The sequence below is a fragment of the Somniosus microcephalus genome, chromosome 15, assembly GCF_052327205.1.
Source record: "Somniosus microcephalus isolate GS21.2 chromosome 15, FLI_Smic_1.0, whole genome shotgun sequence".
In the NCBI taxonomy this organism is placed as follows: domain Eukaryota; kingdom Metazoa; phylum Chordata; class Chondrichthyes; order Squaliformes; family Somniosidae; genus Somniosus; species Somniosus microcephalus.
Window position 1 is genome coordinate 110,234,890 of NC_141001.1, and position 23,431 is coordinate 110,258,320.

The 23,431-nt window shown below is 48.5% G+C and overlaps 1 protein-coding gene across 1 annotated transcript in view; it reads left to right on the plus strand.

Moving 5' to 3' along the window:
- Nucleotides 1-772: 772 nt before the first annotated feature.
- The window catches only part of LOC147107150 (uncharacterized), a 73,768-nt gene continuing 51,109 nt past the window's right edge, over nt 773-23,431 (plus strand). Inside the window, exon 1 of the mRNA XM_086008266.1 lies at nt 773-1,029. Coding sequence (XP_085864392.1) covers nt 800-1,029 — 230 coding nt within the window. The 5' untranslated portion in view covers nt 773-799. The remainder of the gene's footprint in view (nt 1,030-23,431) is intronic.

Sequence of the window (23,431 nt, forward strand, 5' to 3'; positions counted from 1 at the left end):
ACTGTTACTTGACCGGGGCTCCGTGGCGGCCCTGAACTGCGACAGACATGAGTGCCAGCTGGTGGGTCCGAAGCATGCCGTTGCCAGTGGGCATTGCCTCTCCTGGTCTTTGTGAGTGTAGAGTAGCTGAAATAATAAAACCTCTCCGCGCTTGGTGGCTTTTACTTGGCTCATGATCTACTTGGGAAGCTCGAAAGGATTAGTTGGAAAGAAAGAGCAGCGCATTTCTGCAGCGTCTTTCACGACCTCAGGACGCCCCAAAGCGCTTTACAGCCAGCGAAGCACTTTTGAAGTGTAGTCACTGTTGTAATGTAGGGACACGGGGCAGCCAATTCGCGCACAGCAAGACCCCACAAACAGCAATTAAATAAATGACCGGATAATCTGCTTGAGGTGTCAGTTGAGGGGGTCAGTGTTGGCCAGAACACGGGGAGAACTCCCATTGGCTCTTCTTCGAAACATGCTGTGGGATCTTTTACATCCACCCGAGAAGGCAGACGGGGCTGCGGTTTTAACGCCTCATCCGGAAAGGCGGCACCTCCGGCACTGCGGCGCTCCCTCAGTAACGCGCCGGAGTGTCGGCCTGGATTATCGTGCTCAAGTCGCTGGAGTGGGACTGGAACCCCACGACCTCTTGACCCCGAGGACCACCGATGACCGAACCAAGACTGACATCTTTTTTTTAATTAAAGAGATAAAAGGCAGATGATAGTAAAGAGTAACGGTTGATAAATATTTCGTGCGACTCATGGATATCTTATTTTCCTCAGATTTTCCCGTTGCCTCGGGTAGACAGACCATGAGACTGCTGGTCCAGCTTGGCGCGCTGCGTCCCTTCAGCACCGTGGTGAGACGTTCTGCGGCCGCCTCCCAGGCCTCAGACTTTGAGAATGCCTGCCGGCTCCAAGAGGCCTACCCTTACTTTCTGCCGATTCAGACCCGTTGGCAGGACAACGATCAGTATGGCCACGTGAACAACATAGTGTACCAGGGGTACTTCGACACTTTAATCAACTATTATCTTATCAGGTAAGGAGCCCCTGCTATTTACACCACTCACACTCGTCCCCATCTAATGACGCTGAAGAAAAGGTTTTAATGTGGCAAAAAAAATAAAAGCTTTATTGTTATCAGTGACATAGAAGGGTTAATCCTTTTGAACAGTTTATCTCTTATCAGTTGTAATTAAATGTGTTTATAATAAATTATTTGGTGTAATTAATGTAAAATCTTCTTGCCTGTACTGTTATTAGAAGCAGATGCTGAAGGATCAACAATATTACAACATGGCGATACAGCCTTGCCAGCTGTCTAACTGTAATTACTTTAATCTCAGCTTGTTACCTAATTATCACCTTTGTAAAGGGAATACTACCCTCTAATGCATGCTGATTGTTTCGGATGATGATGAAGAGTTTAAAACAGCTGTCAGAAAGCTGGGGCCTGCCTGTCTGGACCTCTCGATTATAAGGAGGCGCTGCAAAGGCCTAGCTTAGGCCTAGCCTGCTTCCCACAGGAAAGAAAGAAAGGCTTGCATTTATATAGTGCCTTTTATGACCACCGGATGTCTCAAAGTGCTTTACAGCCACTGAGGTACTTTTTTCTGAAGTGTTGTCACTGTTGTACTGGAGGGAAACACGGCAGCCAAATTTGCCAGCTGAAACTGCGGCAGTTCTCCACATCTTGAGAGACCAGAAAAAAAGAAAGACTTGCATTTCTGTAGCGCCTTTCACGACCACCGGACATTCCAAAGCACTTTACAGCCAATTAAATACTTTTTGAAGTGTAGTCACTGTTGTAATGTAGGAAACATTTGCGCACAGCAAGCCCCCACAAACAGCAATGTGATAATGACCAGGTAAGGAGGTCCCAAGCTCTAGCTGCCTGGCTTCCCTCTCGTGTACAGGGGAAGCAATGTGCCACAGAATTTAGACCTTGAGGTGGGGAAAGACGTTGGGTCCACCGGCAGAATCTGCACTTCGAGTGAACCCACAGTCCTCTTGTCGCTGACCTTTTGTGCATGCATTGGGACTGGAGAGAGAGAGAGAGAGAGATGTTCCAGATAGAGGAGACACCAAGGCTCAGCCACTTTCATTAATCAGCTGAGATGTGAAACAATTGCTCTTTTAGCTTAATGAAAAGTCATTAGCAAAACAAACAAGGTCACAGTTGGTCAATTGGAGATCTATTTTCCTCCAAAGTTAAAGGGGAAAAATTCAGTTGGTAGCGCCACCCGTTCGCGCCTTAAGAGGGCGCTAAGTGGGGCGCAAAGCAACTAGCGCCGGGGCGCGGCGATATCTGCGCCTCTCGCGAAATTGACCGGACATTTTGCGGCAGCGCTAAACACTACCGCCACGATCTCCTGTGCCGGCAGATTGTGACGTCAGTCGAGTGCGCAACGCCCCGTTAGTGCCCCGGACCGGAAATTGAGGGGCGCCCCCTGCCTTACCGCCTGCCACTAGCAACGACAGGTTGATGGGAACGTTATGCTGTCAGAAAGGGACTGGGGAAGCGCTAGTTAAAGGCGACCACTTCTTGCCTTTTTTTGTCGGTGACATTTTTGCACCACGCATTCTGAGCGAGCGAGAGAGAGACTTCTGGAGAGATTCAACGCTGTGTGAAGGAGTTTTGGGTACTGAGCAGCACTTTGTAGGTTGGTTTTGATTTGCCCTTCCTTGTATCGATTTAGAAGAGACTGTGGGGGCTGCACTCTGAGCTCTTCCCCTGGTTCTCGCCATTGAACTTTCCAGCAGATTTGATGTACAGGACTCTCCAGGCTGAGATTCAAGGCTGCAATGAGCAGGATGTGGATGGAGAGCAAGATCAACCCTCCCCTTTAAGATAAAAACAGAAAATGCAGGAGAAATTCAGCAGGTCAAGCAGCATCTGTGAAGAGAGAAACAGATTTAACGTTTCAGGTCGATGACCATTCATCAGAACTCCCCTTTAAGAACTGGCCGGCGCCAGTGTGTCTGTGTTCCATTGCTGACTGACATCACATGAGTTTCTCCAGCGCTCTGAGGTAGCGCCTTGCTCCTTGGCCTTAGCCTGATTTAGCGCTCCAATCACCTCCAGGGGCGATAAAAACCAAGTTTGCTGTCGAAGGCGATAATTAGCGGCAGGCGCTAAACTTTGCGCACCGCCAATAATAGCGCCCCAAATAGGGCAACACCGAATTTTCCCCCCAAACAGTGCAAAGTGATAGAAAAGCAAAATACCGTGGATGCAGAGTATTTCCAGCATTTTCTGTTTATATTTCAGATTTCCAGAATCTGCGGTATTTTGCTTTTGTATCACTTTCCATTGTTTAACTTTGGTGGGGAGGGAAACATCTCCAATTGACAAAAGCAAAATACCGCGGATGCTGGAAAACTGAAACATAAACGGATAATGCTGGAAATACTCAGCATCCGCGGTATTTTGCTTTTGTATTAGTGTTTAATTCACTGCCACTTCTCTTCCAGGAATGCCCACCTTGAAGAGGTTCTGCTCTTCTCTCCGAAGGGACTTCCGTTCGTCTCTTTTACCTTGTTGCTCTTCATTGCTCTCCATTTCCCCTTTTCGCATTTGGAGTTCTGACGAAAGCTCATCGACCTGAAACGTTAACTCTGTTTCTCTCTCCACAGACGCTGCCTGACCCGCAGAGTGTTTATCGTCTGTTTTTATTAGTAGAAAGTGATTTTAGGACCTTAGTTCTTACTTAGTTGAAAAAACATAAATTAAACACGTTATTAGCACTTTTTATTTTATAACTTTATAAATTATTTAGACTTTTGTTTCGCGCATCGCCGAGCAATCACAACATTGACTGCAAATAAATGACCTTCCACCTTTTGCGTGTTAAGCATTGAAAAAATTTCCATTAGGAAATGATGAGCGTGTCAGTCGGGCATTTGGTAGATTGGGATTAATTGAATTAGATCTGGGTTTGTTTTAACACGTCATGCTGTATACCCAGTAGTCACCAGGCTCAAGTTCACGAGAGGTCTGTCCTTGCGATAGTTGCCATCACCAATTGTTACGTCAATTAATATTTGAAAGAGAAATGCCGCAAGGGTCAGCTGAGTTACTGGTGCTTTAAATCACCTTCAACAGGCCAACCTGGAAAGTACATTTTGTAACTCAAAGCAGTAATAAGAACATAAGAACATAAGAAATAGGAGCAGGAGCAGGCCATTCGGCCCCTCGAGCCTGTCTGGCCATTCAATAAGATCATGGCTGATCTGATCTTGGCCTCAACTCCACTTTCCCACCCGCTTCCCATAACCCTCGACTCCCCTGTAGTTCAAATATCTGTCAATCTCCACCTTGAATATATTCAATGACTCCGCCTCCACAGCTCTCTGGGGTAGAGAATTCCAAAGATTCACGACCCTCTGAGAGAAGAAATTCCTCCTCATCTCCGTCTTAAATGGGCGACCCCTTATTCTGAAACTATGCCCCCTCGTTCTAGATTCCCCCACGAGGGGAAATATCCTCTCAGCATCTACCCTGTCAAGCCCCCTCAGAATCTTATATGTTTCAATAAGATCACCTCTAATTCTTCTAAACTCCAATGAGTATAGGTCCAGCCTGCTCAACCTTGCTTCATAAGATAACCCCTTCATCTCAGGAATCAATGCAGTGAACCTTCTCTGAACTGCCTCCAATGCAAGTATATCCCTCCTTAAATAAGGAGACCAAAACTGTACGCAGTACTCCAGGTGTGGTCTCACCAGCGCCCTGTACAGTAGTAGCCTTTAGACAAGGGATAATCTTATCAATAATTCTAGTTATAAAGGGGAGGTTACAGGTCAATAGACAGAGCTAGAAAATTAGTACAGGTTTTTTTTCCCCCTGCTCATCAAGGTGAGGGATGTTGGTGTTGGGGATTTTAACATCTTCCATTGCAGATAGCTCATCAAACATTGCCAATTCAGGTATAGCGCAGTCCCTTGACTCTGCCCCATCAATGTGCCTCAGCCCCAACATCAGAACAACATCCCCGATTGCACCAGTGTTGTAATGTATATACCTTTAAGGAGGGAACTATTTTTTACAGCTCATGTATACTGCAGTACCGGCAGTGACCACACCTGTATATAACACTGAGTAGTAATCTGTACAGATCAGTTGCAGTGTGAGCCACGTTGAGTAAACACCTGTTGTACCGTTCTCCGCAGTCTGTGTGTTATTATACACGGATGCAACATTGGCGACGAGGCAGGTTCGAACCTACCTGCAACTCTGCATCACCTCCCGGGGATTCGTTCCTGGAGATTAGTGGATTGGAGGTCAAGGCCAGAGACTCGGGCATCGACCTCGGGCAACCGCCCAGTGATCCAGCAGAGACTCGAGAATTGCGGGGGAGGCTGTCGAGAGCCAGGCTTGGCTTTCCAGTTGAGGTGGTCCAGCGAAACGGGCTGGCAACAGGTAGTGCGCAGACCCCGGACAGCGGCGGGCTAGAGCCCGACCGAGCGGCACAGCAAAGGGCCGAGCAGCGTCGATGGGGGGGAGAGAGAGAGGGCAGAGCGCACAGGGCGCAGCCGGTGTTCAGGGGCCGAGCAGCGTCGGAGAGAGGGAGAGAGAGACGCACAGAAACCCGCGAGGCACCGCCATTGCCACGAGGACCGCCGAGAACGGCGTTGGCAGCAGCGGGGGAGGAAGGAAAGCGCGGGAGACGCCATTTTCAGCCATTGGGAGACGCCATTTTAAACCACACCCAAAATGCCGAAGAGTGGCAGTATCACCGCATTTGACAATGAAGTCGAAGATTGGACTACATATGTCGAACGAATAGAGGTGTACTGCAAGGCAAATGAGGTGTCAGATGACAAGAAAGCGTCGGTATTGTTAAATTTAATGGGTGCAAAGACGTATGGTTTATTACGAAATCTAGTAACCCCAACGAAGCCAATGGAAAAGAGTTTTGAAGACATAGTAACGATACTAAAGGATCATTTAAACCCCACACCGCTGCTGATAGCAGAAAGATTCAAGTTTCACAAACGGAACCAGCATAAGGATGAAAGCAATGCTGATTATTTAACAGAACTGCGCAAACCATCGAAACACTGCCAGTTTGGAGCGGGACTGGCAGATACCTTAAGGGACAAGTTTGTGTGTGGGCTTCAAAGTGAAGGAACCCAGAAACGGCTTTTATCTGAAAAGGACCTTACGCTGGAAAAGGCTTTCAGCATTGCGGTATCATATGAAGCAGCAGCACGGGGCGCTGCAGAGATACAACAGAGACCGCAAGAATATGGCACAAACAAAATGTCATATGGAACAGAGAAGTGCTATCGCTGCGGCAGAACAACACACGACCAGAATGATTGCTGGTTCAAAGACAAAGTGTGCAGACAGTGTGGAAAAGTAGGACACATAGCACGAGTCTGCAGGTCGGGAAAGAAAACCAGCTAAAAGAAACCTACCAAAGGAAAGTACAAGAAGGTACATAAGAAGAGGGAGAATAGTTCAGACGAACAAAAGAGTGATAACGACTCCGAAAGCAAGGAACTGAGTTGTCTGAAATTACATAATGTGATCACAACAGAGGATCACTGAACCATTTGGGTCACTCTCAAGTTAGCAGGAGTCCAGGTAAAGATGGAATTGGACACAGGATCAGCCCTAACAGTCATAAACCGACGGGACTACGAGCGGCTATTCTCACACATACCCTTGAGAGACACAAAAATTATTTTGAAGACGTACACGGGGCAAAAAGTCTACCCCTAAGGAAAAATAAGGGTGACCGTTATATATATAACGGTAAGGAAACATCAAAACTAGACCTGTATGTATTGCAAGATGGAGGACCACCATTACTGGGACGTGAATGGATCCGGAAAATACAACTGGATTGGCATTCCATACAGGCACTGACTGTGGCTGACAAAAAGGATGACATCACACCTGGGCGACTGTCAAAGATCCTAACTGACGCGAAAGAAGTGTTCCAGCAAGGACTCGGAACACTAAAAGGCATGACAGCGACGATTAAAATTGAAGAAAACGCAAGCCAAAATTTTTTAAGGCCAGACCGGTACCTTATGTGATCCGCCCAGCCGTCAAAGCAGAGCTGGAGAGTCTGGAACGTTCAGGTGTACTGTCCAAGGTAGACTGGAGCAAGTGGGCTACACCCATCGTCCCTGTGATGAAAAAGTCGTTGAGCAGCACGCCTGGGGAACCAAGGAAGGTTCGCATTTGTGGGGACTTTAAGGTAACAGTCCTTCACACCGTACAATATCCACTTCCGCGGATTGGAGATATTTTCGCCTCGCTATCTGGAGGAAAATGCTTCACTAAGATTGATCTGGCCCAGGCGTATCTGCAAATGGAGGTAGAAGAAGCATCAAAAAAATACCTCACAATCAACACCCATAAAGGTCTCTACCAATACAACTGGCTGGTATTCGGGGTAGCATCAGCTCCGGCTATTTGGCAGAGGGCAATGGAACAAGTCCTGCAAGGGATCCCAGGGACCCAGTGTTATTTGGACAACATCCTGGTCACGGGCGAAAATGACAGTGATCACCTTGCCAACCTGGAGCAGGTGCTCACTAGATTGCAGGAATATGGGCTCCGAGATAACCACCCCAAATGCGAGTTTTTTAGAAAACAGATCTCGTATTGTGGCCACGTTATCGATAAAGAGGGGTTAGATAAGTCCCCAGAGAAGATTGAGGCAGTAGTCAAGGCTCCAGCACCGGAAAATGTGTCACAACTGAGGTCATTCCTCGGGCTGGTAAACTACTACCATAAGTTCTTGCCAAATTTGTCTACAATACTACACCCACTGAACACCCTACTGCAAACTGGGGTGTCATGGAAGTGGAGTGATGAATGTAGACGAGCTTTCCAGAAGAGCAAAACACTAATCACATCGAAAGAGGTATTGGCCCATTACAACCTGGCATTACCAATTCGGTTGGCACGTGATGCGTCACCCTACGGCATTGGAGCGGTGCTGCCGCACAAATTTCCGGACGGCTCAGAGAGGCCAATAGCCTTTGCGTCACGATCACTAACCTCAGCCGAGCGTAACTACGCCCAGATTGACAGGGAGGCCCTCAGCCTAGTGTGGGGAGTGAAAAAGTTCAATCACTATCTGCACGGGCAGAAATTCACCTTGCAGCCTCTTGTCTCCATTTTTAATCCGAAGAAGGGCGTTCCGGTGATGACTGCACAACGACTACAAAGATGGTCACTTTTTCTAGGGGCGCACCACTATGAGATTGAATATAAGGGCACGAAACAGCATGGAAATGCTGATGGGCTATCACGCCTGCCACTGCCTACTGCGGAGGAAGCACCAGCAGTGGATCCTGTCGAAATATTCCATTCGACTATAGTTGAATACCTACGGTAACTAACGCTTGTATCGAAAAGGAAACCCGAAATGACCCGACACTGTCTCGGGTATATGATTTGATGGTGAAGGGATGGCCAGCAAATGGCGACTCACTGTTGCCAGCATTCTCGACAAGGAGAGAACAGCTGTCAGTGTGCCGGGGGACCTTGATGTGTGGATCCCGAGTGGTAATTCCACCCCAGTTAAGGGATAGAGTGCTCAATGAGCTTCATGAGGGTCATCTGGGAGGGGTAAAAATGAAAAGCCTAGCCAGGGCTAATGTGTGGTGGCCGGGAATCGATAAACAAATCGAGGACCTGACCAAGAGCTGCTCAGGATGCCAGAAAGTCCAAAATGCACCACCACAGGCCCCTCTACACCCATGGGAGTGGCCCTCATCTCCATGGCAACGGGTGCATATTGATTTTGCTGGTCCATTCATGGACTCAATGCTTTTAATAGCCGTGGATGCGCACTCGAAATGGCCTGAGGTCATCAAAATGTCCTCCACCACCACGGAGAAAACTATATTAGTCCTACGGACCATTTTTGCCAGGAATGGCTTGCCAGAACAGATTTGCTCCGACAACGGACCACAGTTTGTGTCCGAAGAGTTCCGGAGGTTCTTGAAAAAGAATGGGGTAAGGCATTACACATCCGTCCCGTATCATCCAGCCACAAATGGATTGGCCGAGAGGTTCGTACAAACCTTTAAGAAGGCAATAAAGGCTATGTACAATGACAACATTCCGCTGCAGCACAAGGTGGACAATTTCCTGTTCGCCTACTGGAATGCGACACATGCAGTCACCAGCCAGGCCCCAGCCATGATGTTCTTTAACCGAAGGTTAAGATCTCGCCTGGATTTGCTCAGACCAAACGTACGAAGAGATGTTGAGAGTAAGCAATTCCAGCACATCCATGAGAAGCCAACAAGGAGCTTCAATGTAGGGCAACCAGCCTTGGCCCGCGACTACCGAACAGAAAAATGGCAGCCAGGAACGATATGCACACGGCAGGGCCCACTAATGTACACAGTGGACGTTGGGGAGAGCATCGTGAGACGCCATGCAAATGGGAGTGTGTCAGTATTTACCAGGGGTCGCTGGGAGCGTGTCAGTATTTGCAGGGGGTCCCTGGGAGTGTGTCAGTATTTACAGGGGGTCCCGGGGAGTGTGTCAGTATTTACAGGGGGTCCCTGGGAGTGTGTCCGTATTTACAGGGGGTCCCTGGGAGTGTGTCAGTATTTACAGGGGGTCCCTGGGAGTGTGTCAGTATTTACAGGGGGTCCCTGGGAGTGTGTCAGTATTTACAGGGGGGTCCCTGGGAGTGTGTCAGTATTTACAGGGGGGTCCCTGGGAGTGTGTCAGTATTTACCAGGGGTCGCTGGGAGCATGTCAGTATTTGCAGGGGGTCCCTGGGAGTGTGTCAGTATTTACAGGGGGGTCCCTGGGAGTGTGTCAGTATTTACAGGGGGTCCCTGGGAGTGTGTCAGTATTTACAGGGGGGTCCCTGGGAGTGTGTCAGTATTTACAGGGGGGTCCCTGGGAGTGTGTCAATATTTACAAGGGGTCCCTGGGAGTGTCAGTATTTAGAACGAGTGCCTGGGAGTATGTCAGTATTTACAGGGGGGTCCCTGGGAGTGTGTCAGTATTTACAGGGGGGTCCCTGGGAGTGTGTCAGTATTTACAGGGGGTTCCTGGGAGTGTGTCACTATTTACAGGGGGTCCCTGGGAGTGTGTTAGTATTTGCAGGGGATCCCTGGGAGTGTGTCAGTATTTACAAGGGGGCCACTGGGAGTGTGTCAGTATTTGCAGGGGGGTCCCTGGGAGTGTGTCAGTATTTGCAGGGGATCCCTGGGAGTGTGTCAGTATTTGCAGGGGGTCCCTGGGAGTGTGTCAGTATTTACAGGGGGTCCCCAGGAAGTGTGTCAGTATTTGCAGGGGGTCCCTGGGAGTGTGTCCGTATTTACAGGGGTCCCTGGGAGTGTGTCAGTATTTACAGGGGGGTCCCTGGGAGTGTGTCAGTATTTACAGGGGGTCCCTGGGAGTGTGTCAGTATTTACAGGGGGTCCCTGGGAGTGTGTCAGTATTTACAGGCGGTCCCTGGGAGTGTGTCAGTATTTACAGGCGGTCCCTGGGAGTGTGTCAGTATTTACAAGGGGTCCCTGGGAGTGTGTCAGTATTTACAGGCGGTCCCTGGGAGTGGGTCAGTATTTACAGGGGGGTCCCTGGGAGTGTGTCAGTATTTACAGGGGGTCCCTGGGAGTGTGTCAGTATTTACAGGGGGTCCCTGGGAGTGTGTCGGTATTTACAGGGGGTCCCTAGGAGTGTGTCGATATTTACAGGGGGTCCCTGGGAGTGTCAGTATTTACAGCGAGTACCTGGGAGTGTGTCTGTATTTACAGGGGATCCCTGGGAGTGTCAGTATTTACAGCGAGTACCTGGGAGTGTGTCAGTATTTACAGGGGGTCCCTGGGAGTGTCAGTATTTACAGCGAGTACCTGGGAGTGTATCAGTATTTACAAGGGGTCCCTGGGAATGTCAGTATTTACAGGGGGTCCCTGGGAGTGCGTCAGTATTTACAGGGTGTCCCCGGGAGTGTGTCAGTATTTTACAGGGTGTCCCCGGGAGTGTGTCAGTATTTTCAGGGGGTCCCTGGGAGTGTGTCAGTATTTACAGCGGGTCCCTGGGAGTGTGTCAGTATTTACAGGGGGTCCCCGGGAGTGTGTCAGTATTTTCAGGGGGTCCCTGGGAGTGCGTCAGTATTTACAGCGGGTCCCTGGGAGTGCGTCAGTATTTACAGGGTGTCCCCGGGAGTGTGTCAGTATTTTCAGGGGGTCTCTGGGAGTGTATCAGTATTTACAGCGGGTCCCTGGGAGTGTGTCAGTATTTACAGGGTGTCCCCGGGAGTGTGTCAGTATTTTACAGGGTGTCCCCGGGAGTGCGTCAGTATTTACAGGGTGTCCCCGGGAGTGTGTCTGTATTTACAGCGGGTCCCTGGGAGTGCGTCAGTATTTACAGGGTGTCCCCGGGAGTGTGTCTGTATTTACAGCGGGTCCCTGGGAGTGCGTCAGTATTTACAGGGGGTCCCTGGGAGTGTGTCAGTATTTTCAGGGGGTCCCTGGGAGTGTGTCAGTATTTTCAGGGGGTCCCTGGGAGTGTGTCAGTATTTACAGGGGGTCCCTGGGAGTGTGTCAGTATTTTCAGGGGGTCCCTGGGAGTGTGTCAGTATTTTCAGGGGGTCCCTGGGAGTGTGTCAGTATTTGCAGTGGGTCCCTGGGAGTGCGTCAGTATTTACAGGGCGTCCCCGGGAGTGTGTCAGTATTTACAGCGGGTCCCTGGGAGTGCGTCAGTATTTACAGGGGGTCCTCAGGAGTGTGTCAGTATTTTACAGGGTGTCCCCGGGAGTGTGTCAGTATTTTACAGGGTGGCCCCGGGAGTGTGTCAGTATTTTCAGGGGGTCCCTGGGAGTTTCTCAGTATTTTCAGGGGGTCCCAACACAAAAGTTTGCAGACCTTTGAAATTTGAAGAGTGTGGTTTGTTGGGCTGAAATGGTTTTCCTCAGCCTTGCCTCTACTTCCCTTCTTTCTGGAAGGCAGATAAAGCTGGACAAGCGATACAAGCCATGCTACGATTCAATCTTTATTGTGCTCATTTACATTATACCTGATTAATGTTTGTGTGCTGCGAATTATGCAATTTAAAATGGACGTGGAGAGAGGGATGGGGAGTGTTCTCGCTGATATGGTGAAAAAGCAACCGTTGTTTATCTGAAGCTGTCTTTTTGGCGCACATTTCCAAATTGGCATTCCTTCAGCCCCTATTACGGGGGAACTTTTCAATTGCATCCTTATGAAGCCCCCTTCATTAAGTTGCATTTGCCAACACATGACGTTCCTTCTTCCTGAAATGTGGCTTTTTGTGTGCGTTCGGCTTGCTATCCTATATTTTCTTGATTTACCGCCACTCAATCGCTCTCATTACCAGCGATCAGGCTCATTTCTAGTTGTTAAGCTGTTTAACGTGCATGATTTCATCAATCATTCCACTGGATAAACTCCCATCAGCAGTAATTTATCAGACGAGGAATGTGGGAGATAGCAATCTTCAGCTTGGTGGTACTCCATGGGTTGTCCATGGTTACTGCTGAAAGAGTCTTTAAAGATAGAGGCAAGTCACGGGTTATGAAAGAAGGAACCTTTCATTACCTCATGACATCCCAATTAAGTATTTTTGAAACAGAAATGTGAATTTTTTAGTGATGTTGGTTGAGGGATAAATATCAGCCCAGGACGCCGAGGATAACTCCCCTGCTCTTCTTCGAAGTAGTGCCGTGGGATCTTTTACGTCTACCTGAGAGAGCAGGCGGGGCCTCGGTTTAACCTCTCATCTGAAAGACGGCCCCTCAGGAGTGCACTGGGAGTTGCCAGTCCAGATTTTGTGCTCAGGTCTCTGGAGCGGGACTAGAACCCACAACCTTCTGACTCAGAGGCGAGCCACGGCTGACAGTAACCAAGGGAAGAATGGTCAAAGGATGAGTCGTATGAGTTGGTTCAAGAGAAGCATTATTGAAGGACAGTTAGCAGGAAGTGCTCACCAAGAGCTGTGTGGAGGTGGGGAGAGGTGGGGGCAGATCCAGGGAACAGATTAAGGGATCACAGAAACATGGGGGTAATGGAAAGAAGGAAAGGAGAGAAATAATGGGAAAAAGATGAAACTGAAAGGGTCACTCATTGGTGCTCTGATATATGTGCCACAGAGTAGTGTGCAAGTTTGTACCATTGTCCTTCATTCAAAGACCTCTTGATCTAGGTTATTTAGTCATGGGAGAGGGTGAGCCTAGGTGCACCCCATGGGTGAGCAGTTCCACAAACAAGCCCCAGCACTTCACTTCTATCAACCAACTGGAGAGGACATGACATATGTTCAGCCCTTGGTACACTGAGAGCACTTACCCTGAGATTGAGCAACTTGTCTACATCGGGACCAGAACTTCTCTTTCCTTCTGAAATAAAGATAGGGCCAAAATGTTAAAAAAAAAACAGCATAAATAAGGCAGTAGATGCAGCAGCTTAAAACATATCACAGAGCAGGAAGCAGTAATAAAAGTTTGTTTTAAATTTGTTCTTGGGATATGTGGCACTGACAAAGCCACATTTGTTGCCCATCCCTAGTTACCCTGAGAAGGTGGTGGTGGGATGTCTCCTTGAACCGCTGAACTCCTTGTGATGATGGCGTTCCCATGATGGTGTTACGAAGGAAATTCCAGAAGAGATGGTTGGGCCTTTTCTTGTTGAAGATGGCCATAGCCTGGATGCTATACAGGTCCTGCTATGGGCTGCTCCTTTATTGGAGGAGTTTGTGAATGGAGCTGAATGCTGCAGAATCATCAGTGAACACCCCTAACTCCTGTCCTTGTGAGAGTGGGGCGGTCGTTGATGAGGCAGCTGAAGATGGCTGGGCCCAGAATGGAGCCCCGAGGACTTCCTGCAATGATGCGCTGGAGCTGTGATTGGGCTCCAGCAACCACGGCCACCTTCCTATGTATGAACTGAGCTTCAACAAGCAGGTTATTGGTGAGTAGGTGTCACTTGATGGCGCTATTGATCACTTCCATCACTTTATTGATGATTGAGAGGAACCGAATAGGGCAGGTAGATTTTCCCTCTTTTTTGTGGGTAGGACATACCTGGGTATTTTTTACTTTGGCTGGTAGATGCCAGTGTCTTAACTGCGTTGAAGTAACTTGAGAGCTAGATCTGACACTTCTCTTCTTCTTCTTAGGCAGTCCCTCGGAACCGAGGATGATTTGCTTCCACATTAAAAATGAGTTCTCAGGTGACTGGTGAGTCCAATGCGGGACCTACAGTCTCTGTCACAGGTGAGGCAGACGGTGGTTGAAGGGGCGGGTGGGTGGGGTGCTTGGGTTGACGTGCGCTCCTTGCGCTGCCTGCGCTTGGCTTCCGCTTGCTCCCGGCGAAGAGACTCGAGGTGTTCGGTGCCTTCCCGGATGCTTCTCCTCCACTTTGTGCGGTCTTGGGCCAGGGATTCCCAGGTGTCGGTGGGGATGTTACACTTTTTCAAGGAGGCTTTGTACAGCTGTGACGTTATTAGTTCCCACAACCTTTGCATACTTCTTAATGTCACGTGGTGTGAACCGAATTGATGTAGAAAGTATCCCTCAATAAGGCTGTAGCTCAAAAAACAGGAACTTTCCCAACCACCGCCCCCCCCCCCCCCCCCACCCCGCAACCCCCACAACCCCACAGGATTTAACAGGATAAGTTAAAGAGCAAATAGGACTGAATAGGCTTCAAAGGCTCCAGATTGGAAAAAAAGAAAAAGATAGACTTGCATTTCTATAGCGCCGTTCACGACTTCAGGATGTTTTGAAGTGGAGTCACTGTTGTAATGTGGGAAATGCGGCAGCCAATTTTACGCACAGCAAGCTCCCAAAAAAAGCAATGTAATGATGACCAGATAATCTGTCTTTTTTTAGTGGTGTTGGTTGAGGAATAAATATTGCCCAGGACACCGGGGCAAACTCCCCTGCTTTTCTTCGACATAGCGCCATAGGATCTTTTACAGGAAAAGTTCTGATATCCGGCACCAATGGGACCGGCGTGTTGCCGATCTATCAAAAGTGCCGGACATGCAAAGTCAACGTTGAAGCATACGGAGATGAAATCTCCGTATTTGACAACAAACACTGTTCTCGTAAACACTCGGCCCGTACCTTGAAGCGTCTCTGAAGCTGTTGCAAAGCTCCAAAGATGCTTTCCAGAGCCTGCCTGTTAACAGAATGCTAGGAGAAGAAAAAAACTAACTAAAACGGCTGCTGATTTCTGCTGTTAGAGCAAAGTTTCCGGCCATACAACCTCCGGATAAACCAAAGTTTCCTGTACTTCCACCTGAGAGCAGTCGGAGCCTCGGTTTAACGCCTCATCGGAAGGCGGCACCTCGGACAGTGCAGCACTCCCTCAGCACTGCACTGGGAGTGTCAGCGTCTATTTTTGTGCTCGAGTCTCTGGAGTGGGACTCGAACCCACAACCTTCTGACTCGGGGGGGGGGGTGGGGAGAGTGCTGCCCACTGAGCCACTGGCTGACACCCTTGTTCTTTGGGTACAGACATTTACACACGAGGATGAACATTAAGCGCTGGGATGCCTCCGGTAAAAGCTGTGGGAACAGAAAAGTGAGCGATTGAATTCGTGAACGGGAAATAGTGTGCTCTTACAAACTGATTGTGGCTTACTCCTGTTATCATAATGCATTTGCTGTCAAGGTTTTACTCAGTGTCTCCGAGCTGGTCCCCCTGCATGTGAAGATGCATTGAAGCCTTTTTGCTAATGAGACATTTATGTCTCATCTGAAAAATTTATCGTGTCTTGTACCTTTTTCAAATAAATTGTTACAGACTGAAGTGAAAGTCAATAGGATTTTCATGCCATTATTTCCCTGAAAATGCAGGGTTGAATGCACATCATCCTTAATTACTGCGGGGAATTTTCTTCCCATATTGTTGACGCAATAAATGCTTTTTTTTTAAACAACAAAAAAAAAACTGTAGAGCTCCCGGTAATTGTAGCCCATCTCTGAGTATATTTAAATTGGAATGGCGAGGAGAGGCATATTTCAGACATAGTTTCGAAAGTACTGATGCAGGAAAAAGGCTTTCGAAAGGACACTGGAACCCCGGACGGAGGTTCAGCCGTTCTCGTAATTTAATAAAAATAGAAATGCGCGGAAGTTTGTGCCCACTAATTTATGCAGGGTGTGAAAATCCAAGCCAAAGGTCACAGCTCTTTTTGGCTGGGTTTCTCCTGTGGGGCTGTGGTTTAATTCAGATTACCGTTAACGCGGGGCGGGGGGGGAATGTACTCACTGTTCCGCTGAAATTAAATTACATCAGGAGAGGGGATTTTAATGAACAAGCATTTAAATGATCTATGTCCAATCAGCCCGGTTGCCTCAGCAAGAGTGACCCCAATAAATGTCTCTCCTCAGCAGTCATGGTCCGACAGCATGTTATTGCTAGTTACATCCGCATTCGCAATGATTCCCATTTAGAGCTTTTTGTTGTTGTTTCTGAACAGTTTAAAAGAAGTCCTTTTGAGAGTTGGAGTATTACGACCGTGCCATGCTCTCCCTTATTGCCTCATTTACACTCGTAATAGCATTGATCAATATAAAGAAAAGACTTGCATTTATATAGCGCCTTTCATGACCACCGGATGTCTCAAAGTTCTTTACAGCCAATGAAGTACTATTTTGAAGTCCCTGGAAGTGGGGACTTGAACCAACAACCTTCTGACCCAGAGGCCAGTTGTGCTACCAACTGAGCTACCGCTGACACATATAAATGCACGTACAGGTTGAGCGTCCTGAATCCGGCAACCTCGGGACTGAGGCCAAGCCGGTTTTCGGGTTTTTCCGGACGTCGGAACGTGTTTCTGATGTCCGAAGTCCAGAAACGCCCGAGCCCAGGTTGCGATATTTCCAGACTTCGGACGTCAGAAACACGTGCCGAGTCCGGAAATGCCTGGGCCCAGGTTGCGCTTTTTGGTAAGCCTCCCTCAGGGTGTCCAGATTCCGGGACATTTTACGGATTCCGGACCCCTGCCACCAATCGTCCCAGAGTCCGGATTCCTGAACATTCCTGATTCCGGAACTCCGGATTTGGGATGCTCAATCTGTATCTGTTTACTGTATTCCAAGGCACTGGTCAATCTCCCATGGCACGGGATTTAGGGGTAAGGACCCTAGGGGTTTCGGGCGGGGGTTAGTTGGACCACGGCAAGCAGATATAATTTGATCCCCGTTTTAAAGTCACACACGCTGTCCTTATTTTTATGTTTCTATAATGAATTTCATCCACCCACCATTGGCGGCCGTGCCTTCAGCTGCTTCAGCCCTAAGCTCTGGAATTCCCTCCCTAAACCTCTCCTCCCCTCTACCTCTCTTTCCTCCTTTGAGACGCTCCTTAAAACCTACCACTTTGACCAAGCCTCTCCTAATATCTCCTTACGCGGCTCGGTGTCAAATTTTGTCTGATAATGCTCCTGAAGAAGCGTCTTAGGGCTTTTTACTACGTTAAAGGCGCTGTATAAATGCAAGTTGTTGTTGTATGTCCACATTTACAATGGAAACGTCCTATGTAAACTTGTTATGCTGTAATTACGCTCTCTGTCAGTGGAAACAATTGACAGGAAGTGTTCACAGATGTAAGAATTTGAATGTAGTATAGATGTGTATTGCTCACCACTTCCTATAAGTGGAACGCTTGATGTCTTTCATGCTGTTTCTATATGGCTGTTTCTGTCACACTTGTCTAATACTTTCTATTTGTTGTACTTGTTGATTGAGTCCTCCTTGCTCGAGGGTGTGTGGACAGTGTCACCTGCCTGAGGCCTGTGAGAGTCGCGTCTCTTGCCCAAGCCTCCCTCCTGCCACCTCTCCGCTCCCACACCTAGCGCTGGTTGTTTACTGCCTTATTCCTTGCTTCGACTCCCAGGATAAAAGCCCTGTGCTGAGTTCCTGGCTGCGGCCCAGAATAGGTAAAAAAAAAATGCAGTAAACACTTACCGTCCGGTTCAGGTTGAGAACACGGAAATAGGGCCTTACAGGGAACAGAGGATGGGGTGCACAGCAATGAATTTCCCAGCAGTGAACTAGGAGCATGTCTTAGTTATTTAAAACATGTGTACTGTGCTTATACTGTTACAGTATTAGCGCGCCAACTAACCAAGGCAAGGTTCCCAGCTCAGCGCTGGGAAACGACTTGTTCGTAAACGCTCTGCGAGAGTGGGGCAATTTGATGAATGTTTTCATTGTCCTTCCTCCAGAGCACAGCCCCCGGACACTGCCATTGAAGATCTGCTGTCAGATGTGTGGCTGCAGTGTGTACCATCTACAAGATGCACTGCAGCAACTCGCCAAGGCTTCTTCGGCAGCACCTCCCAAACCTGCAACCTCTTCCACCTATAATGACAAAGGGCAGCAGGCGCATGGGAACACCACCTCCTCCAAGTTCCCCTCCAAGTCACACACCATCCTGATTTGGAAGTATATCGCCGATCCTTCATCGTCGCTGGGTCAAAATCCTGGAACTCCCTCCCTAACAGCACTGTGGGAGTACCTTCACCACACGGACTGCAGCGGTTCAAGAAGGCGGCTCACCAACACCTTCTCAAGGGCAACTAGGGATAGGCAATAAATGCTGGCCTTGCCAGCGACACCCACATCCCAGGAACAAATTTTAAAAGAAAGATGAGACGTTAAACCGAGGCCCCGTCTGCTCTCTCAGGCGGACGTAAAAGCTCCCATGGTACTATTGCGAAGAAGAGCAGGGGAGTTATCCCCGGTGTCCTGGCCAATATTTATCCTTCAATCAACATCACTAAAACAGATTATCTGGTCATTATCGCATTGCTGTTTGTGGGAGCTTGCTGTGCACAAATTAGCTGCCATGTTTCCTACATTACAACAGTGACTGCACTTCACAAAAGTACTTCATTGGCTGTAAAGCGCTTTGGGACATCCGGTGGTCGTGAAAGGCGCTATAGAAATGCAAGTCTTTCTTTCTTCTCTCTTTCTGCTGGTGAACAGATAAAAGGGTTGCGGCTGGTTTGCGCCCATCTTTCTGCGGACTCCGGTTTACGCTTCACGCTTGCACAGCCGCCAAACAATCGTTAAAACTGAAGAGAAAGAAAAACCCCGTCATCGATCTGCAGCCTGGAATTCACGTTTGCCCGTTGGTGGGACCTCATGAATTCACCCATAGATACAAGTATTTGGATTTGCCTATGAAGAGCAGCATTCGTGTTTCAAGGGAAAAGCCAAGTTAGCAACGGAACAGCATAACTGAGGTCCCGGCCCACAGATTACCTGCCAGCGACGCCACGGAGCTCTGTTGGTGTTAAAAGCATCGCTTATATAAGAATATAAGAATTAGGAACAGGAGTTGGCCACACGGCCCCTCGAACCTGCTCCGCCATTCAATAAGATCATGGCTGATCTTTGACCTCAACTCCACTTTCCCTCCCGATCTCCATATCCCTCCATTCCCCTAGAGTCCAAAAATCTACCTATCTCCTGTCTTGAATATACTCAAAGACTCAGCATTCACAGCCCTCTGGGACAGAGAATTCCAAAGATTCACAACCCTCTGAGTGAAGAAATTCCTCCTCATCTCAGTCCGAAATGGCCAACCCCTTATCCTGAGACTATGCCCCCTGGTTCTAGACACTCCAGCCTCTCAGCACCTACCCTGTCAAGCCCTGTAAGAATTTTATACATTTCAATGAGACCCACCTCCCATTCTTCTAAACTCCAGAGAATATAGCCCCATTCAGTTGCTTTGAGACGTCCTGAGGTTGGGAACGCTACCACACTGACTCACCGCACCAGTCGCCTTAACCAGCCTGAAATGTTTCCACAGGCCTGGAAAATGTCACGGGTAACCCATAATATCCTGACCTGCCAAACTGTCTTCTGATGGACTGCCGTGTCTCCTGTGCTGCTGTTCCCAGTGAGTCACAGGATATGCAAAAGTGACTGACCCTCACACGAAGTGCACACATTATGCGAGACTTTTCATGTACAATAGATGTGCCCTTGCACTGTCTTCACAGCTCTCGACAATGCGATTTCACACCACTGGAAACAAAAGAAATGATGTGCACTTGTGACAATATCATTTCAGCCACGTGTTAAACTCTTCGTGCACTTGGCCAACGCCTCAGTTTTGAAATTCTCATCCTCGTGTTCAAATCCCTCCATGGCCTCACCCCTCACTATCTCTGTAACCTCCTCCAGCCCCACAGCTCTCCGAGATCTCTGCACTCCTCCAATCCTGGCCTCTTGCGCATCCCTAATTTTCACCGCTCCACCACTGACGGCCGTGCCTCCAGCTGCCGGGACCCCGAGCTCTGGAAAACCCTCCCTAAACCTCTCCGCCTCTGTATCTCTCTCTCCTCCTTTAAGACCCTCCTTAAAAATGTGCCTCTTTGCCCAAGGTTTTGGTCACCTGTCCTAATATCTCCGTCCATTTTTGTCTGAATGCCCTCCAGGGAAGCGCCTTGGGATGTTCTTCCCACATTTAAGCTGCTATATAAATGCAAGTTGTTGTTGCACTATGACTTTTCAGGGCGCGGTGTGGCTAACTCGGCTCCAGAGAGCTGCACGGCACTTTATGCACCGACCTCATGAACAAAATACAACAGAACCAAAAAGCTTCTGCACTCTGGTTGCTATCCTCTTGGGTTACTGTACACGTGTAACAAAATAAAATACCTCAGTATAACTGAAGGGCAGTGGAAGACTTGCTGCTATCTGGCATCTAGAAGATGCCTGCACTTTTTATTGTGAATATCTCAACCAAATAGAACGTCATTCTGTCAACATCAGAATATCGCGAGCCGCCTGCCAGTCTCAGTTTCAACATTTTTATCATGGCTCATTTTTACAACAGCATTTTGCATCAAAAGAAAGTGTTTTCTTTGTTTATGGGGAGTGAACCTGTTCAACTAACAGAGCACACTGAACACCGAGTGATGAGAAGACTGGCGTCTCAAACCGGCGGTTTATTTAGCGCCATTAGATTTTTCAAATCCCTCCGCGACCTCGCCCCCCCCCCCTCCCTATCTCCATCACCTCTTCCAGCCCCACAAACCCCCCGAGATCTCTGCGCAGAATCCTCCAATTCTGGCCTCTTGCGTATCCCTGATTTTAATCACTCCACCATCGGCGGCCGTGCCTTCAGCCACCTGGGCCCTCAGCTTTGGAATTCCCTCCCTAAACCTCTCTCTTCTCCTTTAAGACGCTCCTTAAAACCTACCTCTGTGACCAAGCTTTTGACCATCTGCCCTAATATTATAATTGGGCCAGAACTTCGGGTCCCCACGGGTGAGTACGCGCTGGGTACTCACGCGTAGGCCCAACGAAAGTGCTGGTTTCGTGCATGCACTGCGCATGGGTGGGAAACCGGAACTTCCATTCCCTTAAAGGAAGGGGTTCACAGGTCGAACGCGTGCGCCGGAGAGGCAGCGCGTACGCCTGGAACTTCCGTTTTTTTGCAGGTTTCTCCGGGAGGGTAAGTCTCCAGGAGCTACGCTTGTAAAAAGCAGTCACAAGGCCTGCTTTTAACAAGGTAAGTGGTGAATTAAGTAAAATTAAAACATTTTTTCCACAGGTTTATTATTTTTAAATACTTTAAAGAAAGGTAAGTTTATTTTTAGCCCTGTTAGAAACTGTAACTAATTTTTGCAAAAATTTTAATTATTGTTTAAAATAGTTATTTTATGTAATTTATAGTTATTTTAAAAATGTGATTTAAAAAAAAATTATTTGAAGTTTTAGTTATGTTTTGGGGCCGAACTCTATTCATAGATTTGACAGCTCTTCCTGTCAAATCTATGAATACAGATTCCCTGCCATCATTGGCTCTCCATGGCCCACGTGATCCCAGGGGACGCTGCGAACTAACTGCGCCCCTGGGATACGCGAGCACTGCGCGCCGGCTGTTGGAGCAGGCCCAGGATCGGAATCCCATGCGGGCCCACAGCTCAACGGCCGGCGCGCTAGGTAAGTGCACGTCGGGGGCTTGCGCCCGCGGGAAGCCTCCGACCCGAATTTCTGGGCCATTATCTTTTCATGTGGCTCGGTGCCAAATTTTGTTTGCTAACACTCCTGTGACGCGCCTTGGGATGTTTTACTACGTTCAAGGCGCTGTAGAAATACAAGTTGTTGTTAAAAGGAACAGGGCGGTACAAGTAACAAGCGTTGATACTTTTCCCCGCCTATTTTCTCCCCTCTTTTCCTCTCTCGAAGGCATGCGCTCCTTGCTGAGATGTGGGTTCACAGAAACTTCTTGTGCCCTGGTACTTCATCCAAGTGGCCACCACTCAAGCGGCCACTGCCGAGAGGCTATTAGATTCAGCCAGAGGATGGGGGACCCTCGTAGGGTTTCAGCCCTGTCATCACCCAACATCTGCACGTGCAGAAAACAACGAAAGAAAGAACTTGCATTTATGTAGCGCCTTTCACAACCTCTGGATGTCCCAAAGCGCTTTCCAGCCATTGAAGTACATTTTGAAGTGTAGTCGCTGTTTTAATGTAGGAAACGCGGCAGCCAATTTGCGCACAGCAAGTTCCCACAAACAGCAAGGTGTTAATGACTGGATAATCTGTTTTTTAGTGATGTTGGTTGAGGGATAAATATTGGCCCAGGACACCGGGGAGAACTCCCCTGCTCTTCTTCGAAATAGTGGCCGTGGGATCTTTTACGTCCTCCTGAGGGAGCGGACGGGGCCTCGGTTTAACGTCTCATCCAAAAGACGGCACCTCCGACAGTGCAGCACTCCCTCAGTATGACACTTGCACCTCCAGCAGGGGTCAAAAGCAAGGGGATTTCTTTCCTTCCCTGAGTCAGAGGCACAGAGGTGAATTGTACCCCCCCATAGCACTACTGCTAGTGCAGAAACTGCCAAAAAATTCATATTATCCATAATCTATCTAGTTGGTGACACGGGAACTCCTGCTGTTACTTCCTCCCCACGCCCGCCCTCTCCTTCGGCCCACCTGGCACCAGATGTGCTGTCAGCAACCGCCACGCGTCCCGCGCCCTCCAGAGTGGCAGAATGCGAAATCCCAGGTGACGTTCACCTGGAAACGCTTTGCCGGCAACAGCTGGAGCCCCTTGATTGCCTTGTGTGCCTCGGCAGCTCCAGTGCCTCTTGTCGTATCAATCGGATTGTCAATTTGGTTTAGCCGTGACTTTGACTGACTGGGCTGGAGAAGTGAGGGGAGGCGATGGGGGATGGGGAAGGAGGGGGGGGGGGCAGAGTGGAATGGTTAAAATTAATTGCTACATAAGGAAAAATTGAGAGATAATTATTCCTGGTTTCCTGTCGGTACGTGAGGGAAGATGACCTCATTAACTTGTGGATTGTACACAATTCAATTACTGGGAGATGGAAAATACATTTTTAATTACCTCAGTGGCTTGGGCTCCATTCATCTCCATTTGCATTGGGGTTTTTTAATGCTGTTTGTGCTTGGGAGACAGCGACATTCTTAGGAGGCTTTTTTTTT